The sequence below is a fragment of the Artibeus jamaicensis genome, unplaced genomic scaffold (assembly GCF_021234435.1).
Source record: "Artibeus jamaicensis isolate MK-2021 breed Jamaican fruit bat unplaced genomic scaffold, CSHL_Jam_final contig_415, whole genome shotgun sequence".
Taxonomy (NCBI): domain Eukaryota; kingdom Metazoa; phylum Chordata; class Mammalia; order Chiroptera; family Phyllostomidae; genus Artibeus; species Artibeus jamaicensis.
In genome coordinates, this window is record NW_026521823.1 from 20825080 (window position 1) to 20840854 (window position 15775).

Consider the following 15775-nt stretch of genomic DNA (forward strand, 5'->3'; position numbering starts at 1 on the left):
TGTAGAAGTGCAAGACAGCAAGCAGGAACCCAAGCTAGTTAAGGCCCACACTCGGAACTGGCAAGCCATTATTTCTGCCTCTTTTTATTAACCAACACAAGTCACGTGGCCAAACTCAGTGTCAAGGAGTTGGGAAATACACTGCTGAGTCTCACTGTTTGTGGTAGTCATGGTCTATAAAGCCACCGTGAACACTGAACTAGTAAACACCGAGCCACTACTCCCCAGGGAAACACTGGCTGGGTTTCTGTGAGCTTCTGGGCACATTGTCATCAGCAGATCAATACTCAACTTTGCTTTATGTGTTTCTGTGTAAAGACACCTCACTTAATATGTATTACTGATCCATTACCATTGGATTCACAACCACCAGCACCATAATTTATGCCTGAAGGAACTTATCTAACATGTGGTACATCACTGACTTCTCGGACTTACGAACACTAGATGGTGCATCGGCACAATGCTTTGGCCGTGCACATATATAGTGAAATCACCAGCAAAAAACACAAAAATGCTAAAAATGTGGCACTAAATAGACTGCAAAAAAGAACACTTGTTTCCAGGATTTGACTTCAGCTGGGCATGCAAGTTTTTTGCCACTCCTCCGCCCATCACTGTGAATGACTGCAAAAGTGACCAGCGTATTGATTTGGGGAAGGGGAGAGGGTTATTGAATTGTTAACAAATAAATGTTAGCAAGTAGGCAGGATTCAAAAGGCAGGATTCACGAATAATGAGGATCGACACTACTTTGCCCCTTAATGGGAAAAACTTAAAAGTTATATGGTAAACAACGTGGATAAAGGGAGGGATAAAAAACTGGGGCAATAATGCAGCATCTTGGGTCCCATCTCAGACTCAGAGATGATTTTGAATCAAAACTTGCATTTCATAATCCCCAGATGTTTATATGTCCATTCAGGTTTGAGAAGTGCTGCCCTCAATACGATTGTAACTACATCCATGCCAGAAGGGGACATTTAAACATCCCCTTAAAAGGGGACATTTAAGAAGGGGACAGTTAAACCCTATGAAGATTAGGAACCTACCACAATAATAAAGTTTTAATGAGTCCACAAGTCTAGGCATGCTGGGACAACCTCTGTAGAGTGGAAAAAAAGTTCTTTCTCATTAATTGGGAGGAAGCAGAGCACTGGGTAGGCTATTTGGCCTTTGAAGGCAGTACATGCCACATGAGGGAATACAGCTGCAGCACTTCTATTGAGTAACATGGACGGTCCCCACTTAATTGGGTCCCCACTCTCTGAGCAAGAGAGTGTTCTGCAGCAAGTGCAAGCTGAAATGGCAAGCTGCCTTGCTATTTCTCTGCAGATCCAGTGGTGCTAGAGATGTTCAAGGTGGGTAAAGATGCTGTATGGAATCTTAGGTAAGCCCTAATAGGAGAGCCGTGATGCAGAAACTCAGTTCTGGAGCAAGTCCATTCCTCTGACATCAAGTCATTTGTAAAATAGCCCCTGGCATGTCACTGAGAACCTGGCCATGCAACTTAAGTGTTATGCAACTACAACTGTCCATCATGTGCTGGATATTTCAGATTTACCAAAGAACAGTTGGGTGGGGACGGCAACAAGCTATCAGATAGATAAGGAAAAAGAGGAGTCATGCAATGGAAATTCCTTGGAAGTCAAAGAACAGTGGTCAGATAAACATGAGTGGGAGAGTTGGAAATTCCCCAAGAAAGGCAAACACAGTATAATAAAATAGTCTTTTTCTCACTGTCTAACTGCTCCTCTCCCCGAATGCTATCTATTGGGTGCAGAAGGGTTATATGCACTGTACCCCATGTGGAATCTCTGAAGTTACCATTGACAATTCCTGTTCATCAAAGGGATGCTCCCTTAAAACAGTGTCTCTTTAATTTGTGCCTGCCTCTCTAACTCCATGACTACTGCCTCAATTAACTCCCTCATCATTTCACTTGCAAGTTTTCTACCTTATTGGCAAATGGTATTTCAGTATACCTGATTATTCCATTTACTTCTCAAATCTTTATTGGGTATCTATTATGTATCAGGCACTGGGTTAGGTCTTGGGAAAACAATGTGAAGAATTTAAAAATTAGGCTGCAGCTGGCCTCATGGAATTTATAGTCTGTTAGATGACTGATAAGAAAATCCTGCTTAAAATCCTTCAGTGATTCCCTGCAGTTTTCTAGATGAAGCCCAGATGTCTTGACTGGCCTGTCCCTGCTTATCTATCTCTCCAGCATCACCTCTAACCACTGCCCTTCAACTTCGCATACTCCACAGCCTCAACGCTTACTTTCCCTTCTTCAAAGCACCCTTTTAAAAGGGTTTATTCCGCTGCCCACCTTCTCCAGGAAGCCTTGCGGACAGTCCCCTCAACCTTTGGGTGCACTTCTATATGTGTAGTTCCACCACACCTCATGCTACCATGATCTGCATCACACTTTATTATGATTCCTCATTCTTTTGTCCCCCTCTTGTCTTCTACTTGAAGCTCAGTGTTGTGTAACCAATACTAAGTACAGCATCTGATTCACAACAGGAACTTGACATTTTTTTCCAACAGGCCCCCTACTCTGCAACAGCACACAAGGTCAAAACATCACTTCTGCACCTCAACAAAGGAGCTTCTGTGGCTTAAACCCCCGGTCAAAGTTACCCTGTGCCTACCTCTTAGACTCTGACTAGTATTCAGTGGTGCGCCCCCTAGCGCCTGCGGCTAACTCGGCAGGAATGGGTGGGGCGCCCGCAAGCACGCGTTCCAGACCAGCTCCTAGCGCATGCGAAGTACGCCGGAGCTTGGCTCCGATGGGAAGAGTCCAAGCGTGAGGAAAGGGGGCTGTAGACCCAGATACTTTTTTTTTTGCAGTAGGTAGATAGCTCATTAATTTCCTCCATGAATGTATTTTAGCTTAAAATTTAGGGCTAACACGTGGCTTTTCAGGGAGCGAGAAAGGGTCTGGAGTGTTATCACATTCTTTATTGTCCTTCAGCACCCCTCCTAGAGGGCGGTGGGGTGGACGGTCCCAGCTCGGGACGCGCGGGGGCGGAAGCGGCGGCGGCTGCGACCGCGTCCGCTGTCAGAGCTGGAGAGTGGCCGGGCGGAGCTGCTATGGAGCGTCAACGCTGGCTGCCGCTGGAAGCCAATCCAGAGGTGAGCGTGGTTCTGATTTAGGTCTGGGAACCTAGGGGGGGCGAAGGGAACCGGGCTGCCGTAGCTCGTCCGGGTGGTTTGTTTCTAAGTCTTGTTCTCTGTTTCGTTTCCAGGTCACCAACCAGGTGAGTGAGGTATCCCGACGCTCGGGACCCTGGAGCCCTCCCTGGCCATCTACACCTCCACGCCCCCTAGGAGTCTGGGATTGAATTCCGTGAGGGTACCTCTTGGGATATGATAGATAGATAGAGGTATGCTCATTTTAGGGCCGTCTCTCCTTCACCTGGCTCCTGGATGGAGGTGCGCCCAGTTGTTTCGGCTTCTGTGATCCCCTGACCCCATCATCTCGTTTTCTGGGTCTCGGGGTTTGAGGTTTGTCCACCCAGTATTCTTACTCCTCATTCCCTTTTCGTTTTGCCTCCCGCTTGTGCCCATTCCATAGTTTTCCCACCCCGGTATTTTCTGGGTGACTAATTTGCCTACACTACCTGACTCCAAGCTTTGTAAACTCGCCCACCCAGTCCTTGTAATTTCATCCACCGCCTGCACTGTGAAATCATCTTTCAATCATCTCTTGCCCCATAAAAATCACTTCTCTTCCCTGTCACGCCCCTTTTCTCTTCCAGTTTCTTAAAACTGGAATTCAATTGTTTTGATACCGTGAGAAGCCCAGTATCATTGTTCCCACACTATTCTTTGCTACAGAAAACCTTTAAAGTTCGTCCGGGTTTGGAGATTCAACTGTGGGAAGGGAAGAGGGAACATCCCCCAGCCACTCGATTAAAAGAAAATAAGTGCTACCACGTTTAAACTTTGGACTTGGTTAGGTGTATTTTGCTTTACATTCTCAACAAGCTGGTTTACTTTTTACTGCCGTCTTAGTTTATTATATGATAAACATTCCTCCCGTAATCTCATTACTAAGGAATAACGATTTGTCATGTAATGAATTGGCTTTTGGTTTTCAAAGCTTGCAGAAAATTCCTTATTTAAGGAAAGGTAGACATATTTGAATGTAGGCAGCAAACTCTTTGTCTTCTTATTCGGGTTTATTAGTACAATTTTGAAATGACTTTTATTCTCCCAGCTCTAATCGCTTTAGTAATATGGGAAAAGCTTAAAACCCAGCATATATCTTTTACATTATTCTTAATGGTGGCCTTTCCTATCAACATTTTCTTTTGTTTTACCCCCTTTTGAAATTTGGTGTTCATTTTTCCCCTAATGCATTTTGACCACTTTGTAAAGTGAGAATAATCTTCAGGCAGGCGAAGTCAGTATTTGCAACTTCTGATTTCATGCCATTGGGAAAGAAGGATATTTCTCTCAGACTTATTCAAAACAGTTTTTGCACCTTTTGTGAAAAATCAGTTTGCTGTATATCTGGAGACTGTTCATTTCCATTGATTTGTTTTTCTTCTTTCACCAGTACCACACTGTGGTTGGATTACTGTAGTTTCATAGTGTCTTATTTTTCAATATTGTTTAGAATCAGCTTGACGATTTCCAGAAAAAAAGCCCTGTTTCATCATTAAAGATGTGATTTTGATGGTGAATGTGTGCCTAAATCTAGAACTACAGTTTGGGGAAACTGAGCATCCTATCAATATTGAGCCTTGCAGTCCATGAAGATGGTACATATTATTATTTACTTGATTTGTTTCAACTGTTTTTTGTACTCGCAACGTGTAGATCTTGCACATATGGTGTTAGATTAATACCCAAGTATTTAGTAATCACTTGGTGCTATTGTAAATTACACTGTATAAAAGTTTTAATTTCTAATTGTCTATTGCTATATATAGAAATACTATTTTGAATAAAAATCTTTAAATAAAATTAATATGTTCATAATTAAAGGTAAAGGAAACACATTTCCTTGAGTTCAGTATTTTAGGTAATTGTGATTTCCATAAATAGGGTTACTGAGCATCATTTGAATATTTCCATGTTGGAAGCTTCCATAGCCTTTTCTTGATAGGAATTCCAGTTTTTCTGAGTTCTTCTCTTTTTCTCAGGTGTTCCATTTTGCCTGCTGCATGAAAGGCAGGATCCTTATAGTAAGGCATTAGACATTCTTTCAATGCGGAGTTTTCTTTCTGGCATGTTACTACCATGAGGATTCCAGATTCCTTGCAACATCTGGAAAAATCTTGCACTTGTTTGGAACATCTCTCTTGGGCCTTTTCTAATTATTTTAGAGACTCAAAACACCTTTTTCAACATGTCTGAGATGCTGTCTCAGCAACAGAGCTGGAGATACTGGTTTTTATATGTTGATTTTGTGCTTTACTAAATTCACTTATTCTGGTAGCTTTTTTTTTTTAAAGATTTATTTATTTATTTATCTTTAGAGGGGAAGGGAAGGAGAGAGGGAGAGAAATATCAATGTATGGTTGCATCTTGTGTGTCCCCTGCTGGGAACTGGCCTGCAAGCTAGGCACGTGCCCTGACTGGGAATCGAACCGTGGTTGCTTGATTCCTGGGCCTGCGCTCAATCCACTGAGCTACACCAGCCAGGGGGATATTCTGGTAGCTTTTTTTTTTGGATGCTTTGGGATTCTCTACATGGACAATCATATTCTCTGAATAGACTGTTTTATTTCTCCCTTTTGGATCTGTATGCCTTTTATTCCTTATTGCAACATTAATAGGATAGAGATAAGAAAGCACTTTTACCCTGTTTTAGATGTTAGGAGGGAAACATTTACTCTTTCATCATTAAAGATGTTAGTTATAGGATTTAGGTAGATGCTTTTTATCAGGCTAAGAAAGTTCTCTTCTTTCCCTAGTTTGCTGAGAGTTTTTATCCTCTATCAATGTTGAATTTTCTCAAATGACTTTTCTGTATCTCTTGAGATGATTATTTAAAGAAGAAAAAATATGAATTCTACATAATGATAGAATCACCCAGCAATCACCACTCTTTTGTCCATGTCCATGAGTGGACACTCACTTTATCCTTTTTGTTCAATCCTCCACCCCCAAACTCCCCCACCGCCCCAATGATTTAAGTCTTTTCTGAACATGCCTAGACCCTAGAGCTGAGATGTCTTCCAAAACTTTATTATTCTTGGTCATCTTTCTTTCAGTTTGTTATTGTCCTTTATAAAATAGGCCTCCTAGAGTGATATCATAATTCACTCTGAATAATCTGTGTTGAATATAGTGGGTTACTGCATTATTCTGAATAATACTTTTTAGTAAAATTTTCAATTGTAGTTGATATTCAATATTATTTTGTAACAGTTTTAAGTGTACAGCCTGGTACTTAGACTTTTATGCAATTTATTAATCGATCCCCTGCCAATAAAGTCTAGTACATACCTGGCACCATATGTAGTTATTACAGTGTTATTGACCATGTTCCTTTACATCCTGTGCTGTACTTTATATCCCACGACTATTTTGTACTTCCAGTTTGTACTTCTTAATCCCTTTTTCACCCAGTCCCCCAATGCCCCTCTCATCTTGCAGCCTTCAGTTTTTTTTTCTGTTTCTGTGAGTCTGTTTCTGTTTTATTTATTTTGTTCTTTAGATTCCACATATACATGAAATCATATGGTATTTTTCTTTAATGGACTTATTCCACTTAGCATAATATCTGCTAGGTCTATCCATAGTGTCTCAAATGGTAATATTTCATTCTTTTTTAATGGCCAAGTAATATTTCATCATATATATGCATCATACCTCATTTATCCAGTTGTCTATTGACAGGCACTTAGATTGCTTTCAAATCTTGGCTATTGTAAATAATGCTCCTTTGAACATAGGGGTGCATATGAGGTCTCTACAGAAAAAATCCAACTGTTGTTAATATAACGAGAACAGTTTGTACTACATCAGTGTAACCTGGCAGCCAAAGGGAGTGGATTGGAATGCATATGTGTGAACAATGATGACTTCACTGTACTAGTCAGTGGGGGCTGTGGATGCCATTAAGTGAGCATGTATATGGTGCAGCTATTGCATTCAAAATGACTGTGTGAGTAAAGCAACAAATCTGCATCAGATTTTACATTGAGCTTGAACATTACTCTGGAAACTATTTGAATAATTCAGAAGGCTGCAACTATGGGCAACTGGTGATTGGCAGATTCATCCCAACAGTGCACCCGCGCCTGCGTCACGTCTTGTGCAGAGTTTTTGGTGAAATGTCAAATCACCAAGGTGACTGAGCTCCCCTTACAGTCCAGATTTGGTGCTCTGTGACTTTTGGCTTTTCCCAAAACTAAAAATCACCTTTAAAAGGAAGAAATTTCAGACAATCAATGTGATTCAGGAAAAATATGGTTAGGCAGATGATGGAGACTCCAACAAACAATTTTACAGAGTGTTTTGAACAGTGGAAGAGATGCTGGGAGAACCGTGTGATGTCCCAAGGTGCTTACTTTGAAGGGGACTGAGGCATTACTGTCCTATGTACAATGTCTCTTGTATCTTGTATCTTGTTCAATAAATGACTCTATTTTACATAGTAAAATATGTAAACTGGATACTTTCTGGACGAACCTCATATATCTTTTGGAATTGGTATTTTATATTTCTTTGATAAATATCCAGAAGTGGAATTGCTGGCACATAAGGTAGTTTTTGTTTTTGTTTTTTTTTAAATTTTTTGAGGAGCCTCCATGCTGTATCCCATAGTGGCTGCAACAGTGTACAGTCCCATGAACAGCACACAGGGTTCCCCTTTCTCCGTATCCTCGCCAACATTTGTCGTTTGTTGATTTTTTGCTGATTGCTAACAGCCATTCTGACAGGTAGGAAGTGATATTTCATTGTGGTTTTAATTTACATTTCTTTTACATTTCTCTGAATATTGGAGACCTTGAGCATATTTTCATATGTCTATTGGTCGTCTGTATGTCCTCTTCAGAGAAATGTCTATTCAGGTCCTCTGCCCATTTTTTTAAATTGGATTGTTTGTTTTTTTGGTAAGTTCTGTGTGTTCTTTATAAATTTTGGATATTAACTTCTTATCAGATGAATCATTGGTGAATGTTTTCTTCCATTCAGTAGGGGGTTTTTTGTTTTTGTTGTTGATAGTTTCCTTTGCTGTGCAAACTCTTTTTAGTTTGATGTAGTCTCATTTGTTTATTTTTTCTTTTTCTCTCTTGCTCAAGGAGATATAGCCAAAAAAAAAAAAAATACACAGAGGAATGTCAGAGAGTTAATTGCTCGTGTTTTCTTCTAGGAGTTTTGTGGTTTTGAGTATTACTTGTAAGTTTGATCCATTTTGAGTTTATTCTTGTATATGGTGTAAGAAAGTGTTTTACTTCCATTTTTTTGCATGTAACTCTTCAGTTTTCCCAGCACCATTTATCGAAGAGACTGTCTTTAGGCCAGTTTATATTCTTGCCTTGTCATAGATTAATCCACTGTGTAGGCATGGGCTAATTTTGGGCTCTGTTATGTTCCATTGATCCATGTGTCTGTTTTTATGCCATTTCTATGCTGTTTACTATAGTATTGATTACTATAGTGTCGTATAGTTTGGTATTAGCACGATTCCTCCTACTTTGTTCTTCTTTCTCAATATTGCTGTGTCTATGTGGGGTCTTTTGTGATTCCACGTAAATTCTAGAAGTATTCTAGTTTTGTGAAAAATGTCATTCGATAAATGAATTCAGTAAAGTAGCAAGATACAAACAAATTAAAACGATACTTATTTCTATGGTAGACTAGCATTCCATCACTTGTTGACTGTTGAGGAGTCAGTCCATGTTGAGCCTGCAGAGAAGGAAACTCTTTTTTCTTAATTCCACATACAATGTTTACAGTGTTTTCCCATTCTGTACTGAAATAATTAAATTAATTAATTATTTTTTTACCAAATCTCTACTAAAATTTATTTTACTAGTTTCTAGGTTTTAAGAACCATCAATTTTTCATTTAACTATTGGTTATGCTCCTGGTTTTTATTTTATTTTATTTATTCATTTTTAGAGAGAGGTGAAGTGTGGGGGAGAAAGAGAAGAAGAGAAACATTGATGTGAGAGAGAAAGATCAATTGGTTGCCTCTCATATGTGTCCTGTCCAGGGACGGAACTGCAACCCAGGCATGTGCCCTGACTAGGAATTGAACCAGCGACCTTTTGGTTTTCAGGCGGGTGCTCAATCCACACCAGCTAGGGCTAATTCAGTATATTTCTTATTAAACATATCTAGGACCTTATTTTTGAGCAATCATGTTATCCTTACATAGAGTTTCTTCTACAGGCAAAAAAATGGAGGGGTATTGCCATTAAGCAGGAAGGTCTTGTCTTTTGGAACCTGTGTGTGAGATGAATAACACTGTTGATGTAACATGGCATGCTTTCCATTGGTTTAGCACGGTAATTTTTGAGCAGAGTGCCACAAGAATTTTTAAAACATGCAGTACCTGACTATTTAGTCAGGGGCACTGACCTCTTTTCCTTTAAATTGTTAATTAAAAAAAAATGACAACAGAGCAGAGACTTCTGCCAGGATGGAGGCGTAGGTGGAAACACTCTGCCTTCTCTCACAACCGAGTTTAAAAACAATAAAGTTTTAGCAAGAAAAATGCAGCCAAACGATAGAAAATTGAACTATACGGAAGTCTGACAACAATGAACCCTTCAGCCAAACTGGTAAGAGGGGCAGAGCCAGCAGCAGAGCGGGGTCAGGCAGGAAAGACCTACCTGACCGACTGGAGCTCGACCCAGGTGGGCAGCCAGTGGGCGGATCCCAGGTGTGGAGTGGCAGCAGGTGGACCCACTGAGGGCGCAAGGCAGCGGACCCACTGAGGGCTGACTGTGGTCACACATTCGTGCACAGGTAACTGGAGAAGGAGCGTGCAGTGAGACTGAGACAGACCTTGCAGGCCCCAGAGGAGAGGGGACCGCCATTGTCCCTCTCTGACCCCACCCCCACATACGGCATCACGAACCAGCAACCTGGGTGGCCCCTCTCTGACCCAGCCCCCAAATACAGCACCACAAATCAGCAACCTGGGTGGCCCCACCCTGGTGAACATCTAAGGCTCCACTCCTCATACCTAACAGGTGCGAACAGAGCAAAACATTATGGCTCAAGAAGAACAGCTCAAAGCCCCAGAGCCAATAACTCTAAGCAACCAAGAAATAGCAAAACTTTCAGATGCACAGTTCAAAACACTGGTGATCAGGATGCTCACAAAACTGGTTGATTTTAGCCACAAATTAGAGGAACATATGAAGGCTAAACTAATTGAAATGAAGGGGAATGCACAGGAAACCAATAGTAATGGAAAGGAAACTGGGACTCAAATCAAGGGAGTGGACCCGAGGAGAGGCTTAGGAACCTTCAGGACATCTTTAAACATTCCACCATCCGAATTATAGGGATACCAGAAGGGGAAGAGGAACAGCCACGAGTGGAAAATTTATTTGAACAAATAATTAAGGAGAACTTCCCCAGTCTGGCAAAGGGAATAGACTTCCAGGAAATCCAGGAAGCTCAGAGAGTCCCAAAGAAGTTGGACCCAAGAAGGAACACACGAAGGCACATCATCATTACATTAGCCAAGATTAAAATGAAGGAGAGAATCCTAGAAGCAGCAAGAGCTAAGGGGACAATCACCTACAAAGGAGTTCCCATCAGACTGTCAGCTGATTTCTCAAAAGAGACATTACAGGCAAGAAGGGTCTGGAAAGAAGTATTCCGAGTCATGAAATCCAAAGACCTACAACCAAGATTGCTCTGTCCAGCAAAGCTTTCATTTAGAATGGAAGGACAGATAAAGTGCTTCTCAGATAAGATCAAATTCAAGGAGTTCATCATCACTAAGCCCTTATTCTATGAAATGTTAAAGGGACTTACCTAAGAAAAAGAATATAAAAAAGATGAACAGTGAAAGGACAGCAAACTCACAGTTATTAAGAACCACACCTAAAACAAAAGCAAACTAAGAGGACAGCTAAATCAGGAGCAGAATCATAGAAATGAAGACCACATGGAGGGTTAGCAACAGGGGAGTGGGAGAAGGAGAAGGGGGGAGAAGGTACAGAAAATAAGTAGCATAGACGGTAGGTAGAAAATAGATAGGGGGGAGGGCAAGAATAGTAGGGAAAATATAGAATCTAAAGAACTTGAGACATGTGGTCATAAACTAAAGGGGGGGAATGGTGGGGGAGGGGTGTGCAGTGTGGAGGGGAATGAAGGGGGGAAATAGAGCAACTGTAATGGCATAACCAATAAAATATATATTTAAAAATTTTAATTTAATTAAAAAAATGACAGTAGCCAACACAATAGTCATCCAGTGTGAATGCCTTGTCTTGAACCGTAAATTTGTAGGTCATATAATAGAGTGGGTCACATTGCATAATAAGGTTATGTCTAATTGGTTGATTCTCAGTGCCAGAAACTCTTACATACAAGTAGGCACCTGATTTTTTACAGTCACTTTGGAGCAAAATGGGTAGGTAATTACTATTATTATTTTTTGTAAATCAATCAAAATTATACCTATTTTTTGTCAGATCAGCAAAAAATATATTTGTTGGTATGCTGCAGAACTTTAGTAATCAGTTTATGAGTGCCACAAGACGAAAAAGGTTGAAAATCGCTGGATTGGCAAGATCTTATCTGATGATCTAAGAACATGTGACTGTTCTGCAGGGAGAAATACCCAAGGCACCTCTTTATTTTTAAATTTCAGATAATGTTAGACCAGTAGGTAGTATCATGTAGATTTGAGATACAGTATAATGATGAATTCTTTTTTTAATATATTTTATTGGTTATGCCATTACAGTTGTCCCATTGTCCCCCTTCATTCCCCTCCCCCCTGCACACCCCTCCCCCACCATTCCCCCCTTTTGTTTATGTCCACATGTCACAAATTCTTTAGCTTCTACATTTCCCATATTATTCTTGCCCCCCCCCCCGTCTATTTTCTACCTACCGTCTATGCTACTTATTCTCTGTTCCTTCTCCCCCTTTCTCCTCCTCTCACTCCCCTGATGTTAACCCTCCATGTGATCTCCATTTCTACGGTTCACTCCTGATCTAGCTGTCCTCTTAGTTTGCTTTTGTTTTAGGTGTGGTTCTTAATAACTGTGAGTTTGCTGTCCTTTCACTGTTCATCTTTTTTATCCTCTTTTTCTTAAATAAGTCCCTTTAACATTTCATATAATAAGGGCTTGGTGATGAGTGAATTCTTAATATGTTTTTTTCACTTCCTTTTTTGTCATCTGAAACTTAGTTTCTGATGAATTACTTTTAAAAATTACCCACTTCATTCAGTGCAGACATTTGTTAAGACTTTAATGTGAAATTGATATCATCCTCATTATTATTTTACATTTTCTTTTTGCAATAGATTAGGGCCTGACATTATATTTTCTTTTGAAATCTTAATCCAAAACCACCGTTCTATTGCTGCAGTTGTTTTGCCAGATATGAGAGAAGCAGTGAAGTTGAGTAGGTTTCACTGTGCACCAGAGGTCAGGGGGCCAGGAGTCTATTGCCTATAGCCAACATTCTCTGATGTTTGCCCTAGTCCTTTGGGCTTTTTGGCTTTATATACTCTTTGCTTATTGATATGATTTGTGATGTTTACCTATTTATGATTAAACTTCAGGCATCATTTTTAGTAAGCAGGATAAAAATGTGTTGAAGTTCTAATAAATAATTATTGACTAGAACGTAGATGCATCTCATTAAGAATCAAGTGCTGGAAATGAGTTTTAACATATCAGTCAAGACAATGGGTGTGGGTTTGGTGAAGTATTGGCTTATTATATTCAGCCCTAAAGTAATGGATTTTGAAAAAAGTTTTGCTCAATATATAATAAGGTTTAAATACTTGTTAATTGATAAAAATACATTGGTATCCCTGCTTATCCTGTTCATGGGAAATCTGCTTCATTCTTACTGCGTATCAGTAATATTTATACCTTGCTTTCCCTTTTATGTATCAGATGCACGTACTTCCATGTTGATTATTTCCTTATTGACACTATATTTTTTCTTCCTTTTACCAGTTTCTTAAACAGTTAGGTCTGCACCCTAACTGGCAGTTTGTTGATGTGTACGGGATGGACCCTGAGCTCCTGAGCATGGTGCCGAGGCCCGTGTGCGCGGTGCTCCTTCTCTTCCCCATTACAGAAAAGGTAATTGTGAAGTGAGACACACAGTTTGCAGTAGGTGCAAAGTTCTCTTTTACTGGTCGGTTAAAAATTACACTTGTCTTTAAGAACAGAAGACTCTCTTATTGCATAAACAAGGAAATCTAGGCTGAGGGATACCTTAAAATCTAGTTTTCTCGAAGAGATGGTATTTAGATTTGACTTACAGGTTGACAGTAAAGCCCTGAGTTAGTCTTTTAAACTTGGGTAATTTTTCTTCTTTAAAAAAATTTGGTTAGTTTGCTTCTCTGGTGGTTTGATGTGACATTTAATCACATTTTGATGTATACATTATAGAAAAGTATATAGTTTAGAAGTGCATGTGCCCTGACTGAGAATTGAACCAGTGCCCTTTCCCTTTGTAGTATGAGGCCCATCCGACTAAGCCACACCAGTCAGGGCTAGAAATGTTTTTTTAATTATGGGTTTTAATAGGTAACATTTGGTTCGTTTGTTGCAAGGATCAGCAAACTTTTTCTCTAAAGGACCAGATAGTAAATTCTTTCAACTCTGCAGGCCTTATAGCCTCTGTTACAATTATTTAGCCTTGCCTCTAGCATGAAAATAGCCAGACAATACAAAAATAAACTGTACTTCTGAAAACAGGCAGTCGGTCAGATTTGGCCTGCAGGTTGTAGTTTGCTGGCTCCCTACTCTATTGGAATCTGGAAATTGTAAGAAAACAATAGACAAAACATTAAAGTCATCTTTCTCCTTTTGCTCTCTTGCTCCTCCTCACTCATTTTTAACCTCTGTGTATTTTTAACCTCTTTTTACAAATGGGGCACAGAGACATCAATTGGTTGAAGTTGCACAGCTAATAGTGGCGAAGCCAGGATGTGAACTCTGGCAGGCAGATGGGGAGCTCACACTGTCGACATTCACCAGTGCACTACATTGTTTTACAACCAGTTACCAGAGAGAATGGTCACTATTTGTTAGGAACATTGTGTGCTTAGAAATACAGTGGGAATTTTGTTATGATAGTATGATTTAATAATACAGAAATGCAAAAAATAGAAAGTAAAAATTCTCTAGTAATCTCCTACCCCAGAGATAACTTCTTTATGTTTTTGTGTATCTTTTCAGGTTTTTCAATGTGTATATAAAATAAATAGTTTAAAAATATAAATGAGAACTTAATTAATATATTGACCTATAAAGCACTCTATAATCATAGATTGCTAAGTAAGAATATGAAAATCTGTTTTTAAAAAAATGCTTTATAGTATTTCAGTAGGATATCCCATAATGTGTTAACCAAATTCCCATAGATAGATATTTAGATATTTAGAATTTTCCAAATTTTGTGTGTAAGTCCTTTTTAATATATTATTTTCAAATTTTGACTGTTGACTTTTTGCTTTAACAGTATGAAATATTCAGAACAGAAGAGGAAGAAAAAATAAAATCTCAGGGACAAGATGTTACATCATCAGTGTATTTCATGAAACAAACGATCAGCAATGCCTGTGGAACAATTGGACTGATCCACGCTATTGCCAACAATAAAGACAAGATGCACTTTGGTAACTAATGTTTCATTACGGCCGTTTTTTTGCCCCTTAAGGTACAAGTTATCTTATTGAGCACTAGGTGGTGCTCTCATTCTTTCTTTCAAAGTATTATGTAGATTGTTTTCCTCCTTTTGTTTATAATGGGATGTATATACTGTTACAACTATTAATCCTTCCCATACTTTTATATTACTGGTGAACAGAGGTTTAACAAAACAAACAAACAAATAATTTAAGCCCTGTCTTTTATCCCAATATTCTTATATTCTTGATTTGTCAGCAAAAGGGTTTTACCTGAAAAATAGGCAGCATGCTTCTAGTATTTCCATATATCAGTCTCTTTGAGATCAAACCTTTACAATTTTATCTTCCTTAATGTTCTCAGAATCTGGATCAACCTTGAAAAGATTCCTGGAGGAGTCCGTGTCCATGAGCCCTGAAGAACGAGCCAGATACCTGGAGAACTATGACGTCGGTACCCTCTGTCTGTCTTGGTTTCATATGTGGGCAGAGTTCTGTGGGATTGTAGATTCGGTTTGGGGGTTTATCTTCAAACTGTAGTTCTGGACAATTTTGGATTTTGTCATATCCATTAAAAGAGGCATTTTGCACTTTTCAGGTAACAGTACTGAAATACATATAAATGTTGATAACTTGCCACTTCTTTTCTATGTCCAGAGCTGAATGAGAGAAAAAAAGCAATTTGATTTACAAATTTATAAAATATGTTATGGTAGGCTATTTCTTACCATTCCTTCCTTATAGTAAATCCTGACAATATTCTGTGTGTTTCTCGTGAGGAATTTGGAATAAGGCTGAAGACCAATGGAAAAAAACAGGTTTAAAGGTAGACGTGAGACCATACTCTAGCTCTTTTAGCAGCATAATATTTTTGGATTGTGAAGACAGAATTCACATAATCTAGTTTAAAATGATTGTACCAGTTCATAGAATTTTCTTAGAATAGTATTTAAA

At 39.4% G+C, this 15775-nt stretch overlaps 2 protein-coding genes across 3 annotated transcripts in view; one reads left to right on the top strand and one right to left on the bottom strand.

Annotated features, from left to right (window-relative positions):
* Window positions 1–4643: 4643 nt before the first annotated feature.
* The window catches only part of UCHL3 (ubiquitin C-terminal hydrolase L3), a 44055-nt gene continuing 32923 nt past the window's right edge, over window positions 4644–15775 (top strand). Inside the window, exons 1-4 of one of the 2 annotated variants that reach the window (XM_037153249.2) lie at window positions 4644–4778; window positions 13140–13268; window positions 14656–14812; window positions 15186–15271. In XM_037153249.2, the coding sequence (XP_037009144.1) occupies window positions 4770–4778; window positions 13140–13268; window positions 14656–14812; window positions 15186–15271 (381 nt within the window). In that variant the 5' untranslated portion in view covers window positions 4644–4769. Of the gene's footprint in view, window positions 4779–9141; window positions 9210–13139; window positions 13269–14655; window positions 14813–15185; window positions 15272–15775 lie in introns of those variants that run through there. The other variant, XM_053665627.1, reaches the window with a different exon arrangement.
* Window positions 5067–6481, bottom strand: LOC119055110 (COX assembly mitochondrial protein homolog). The gene is made up of 2 exons (XM_053665465.1): window positions 6472–6481; window positions 5067–5332 (listed from the first exon to the last, which is right to left on the bottom strand). Exons 1-2 carry the CDS (start codon window positions 6479–6481, stop codon window positions 5067–5069), a joined length of 276 nt encoding a protein of 91 aa, XP_053521440.1.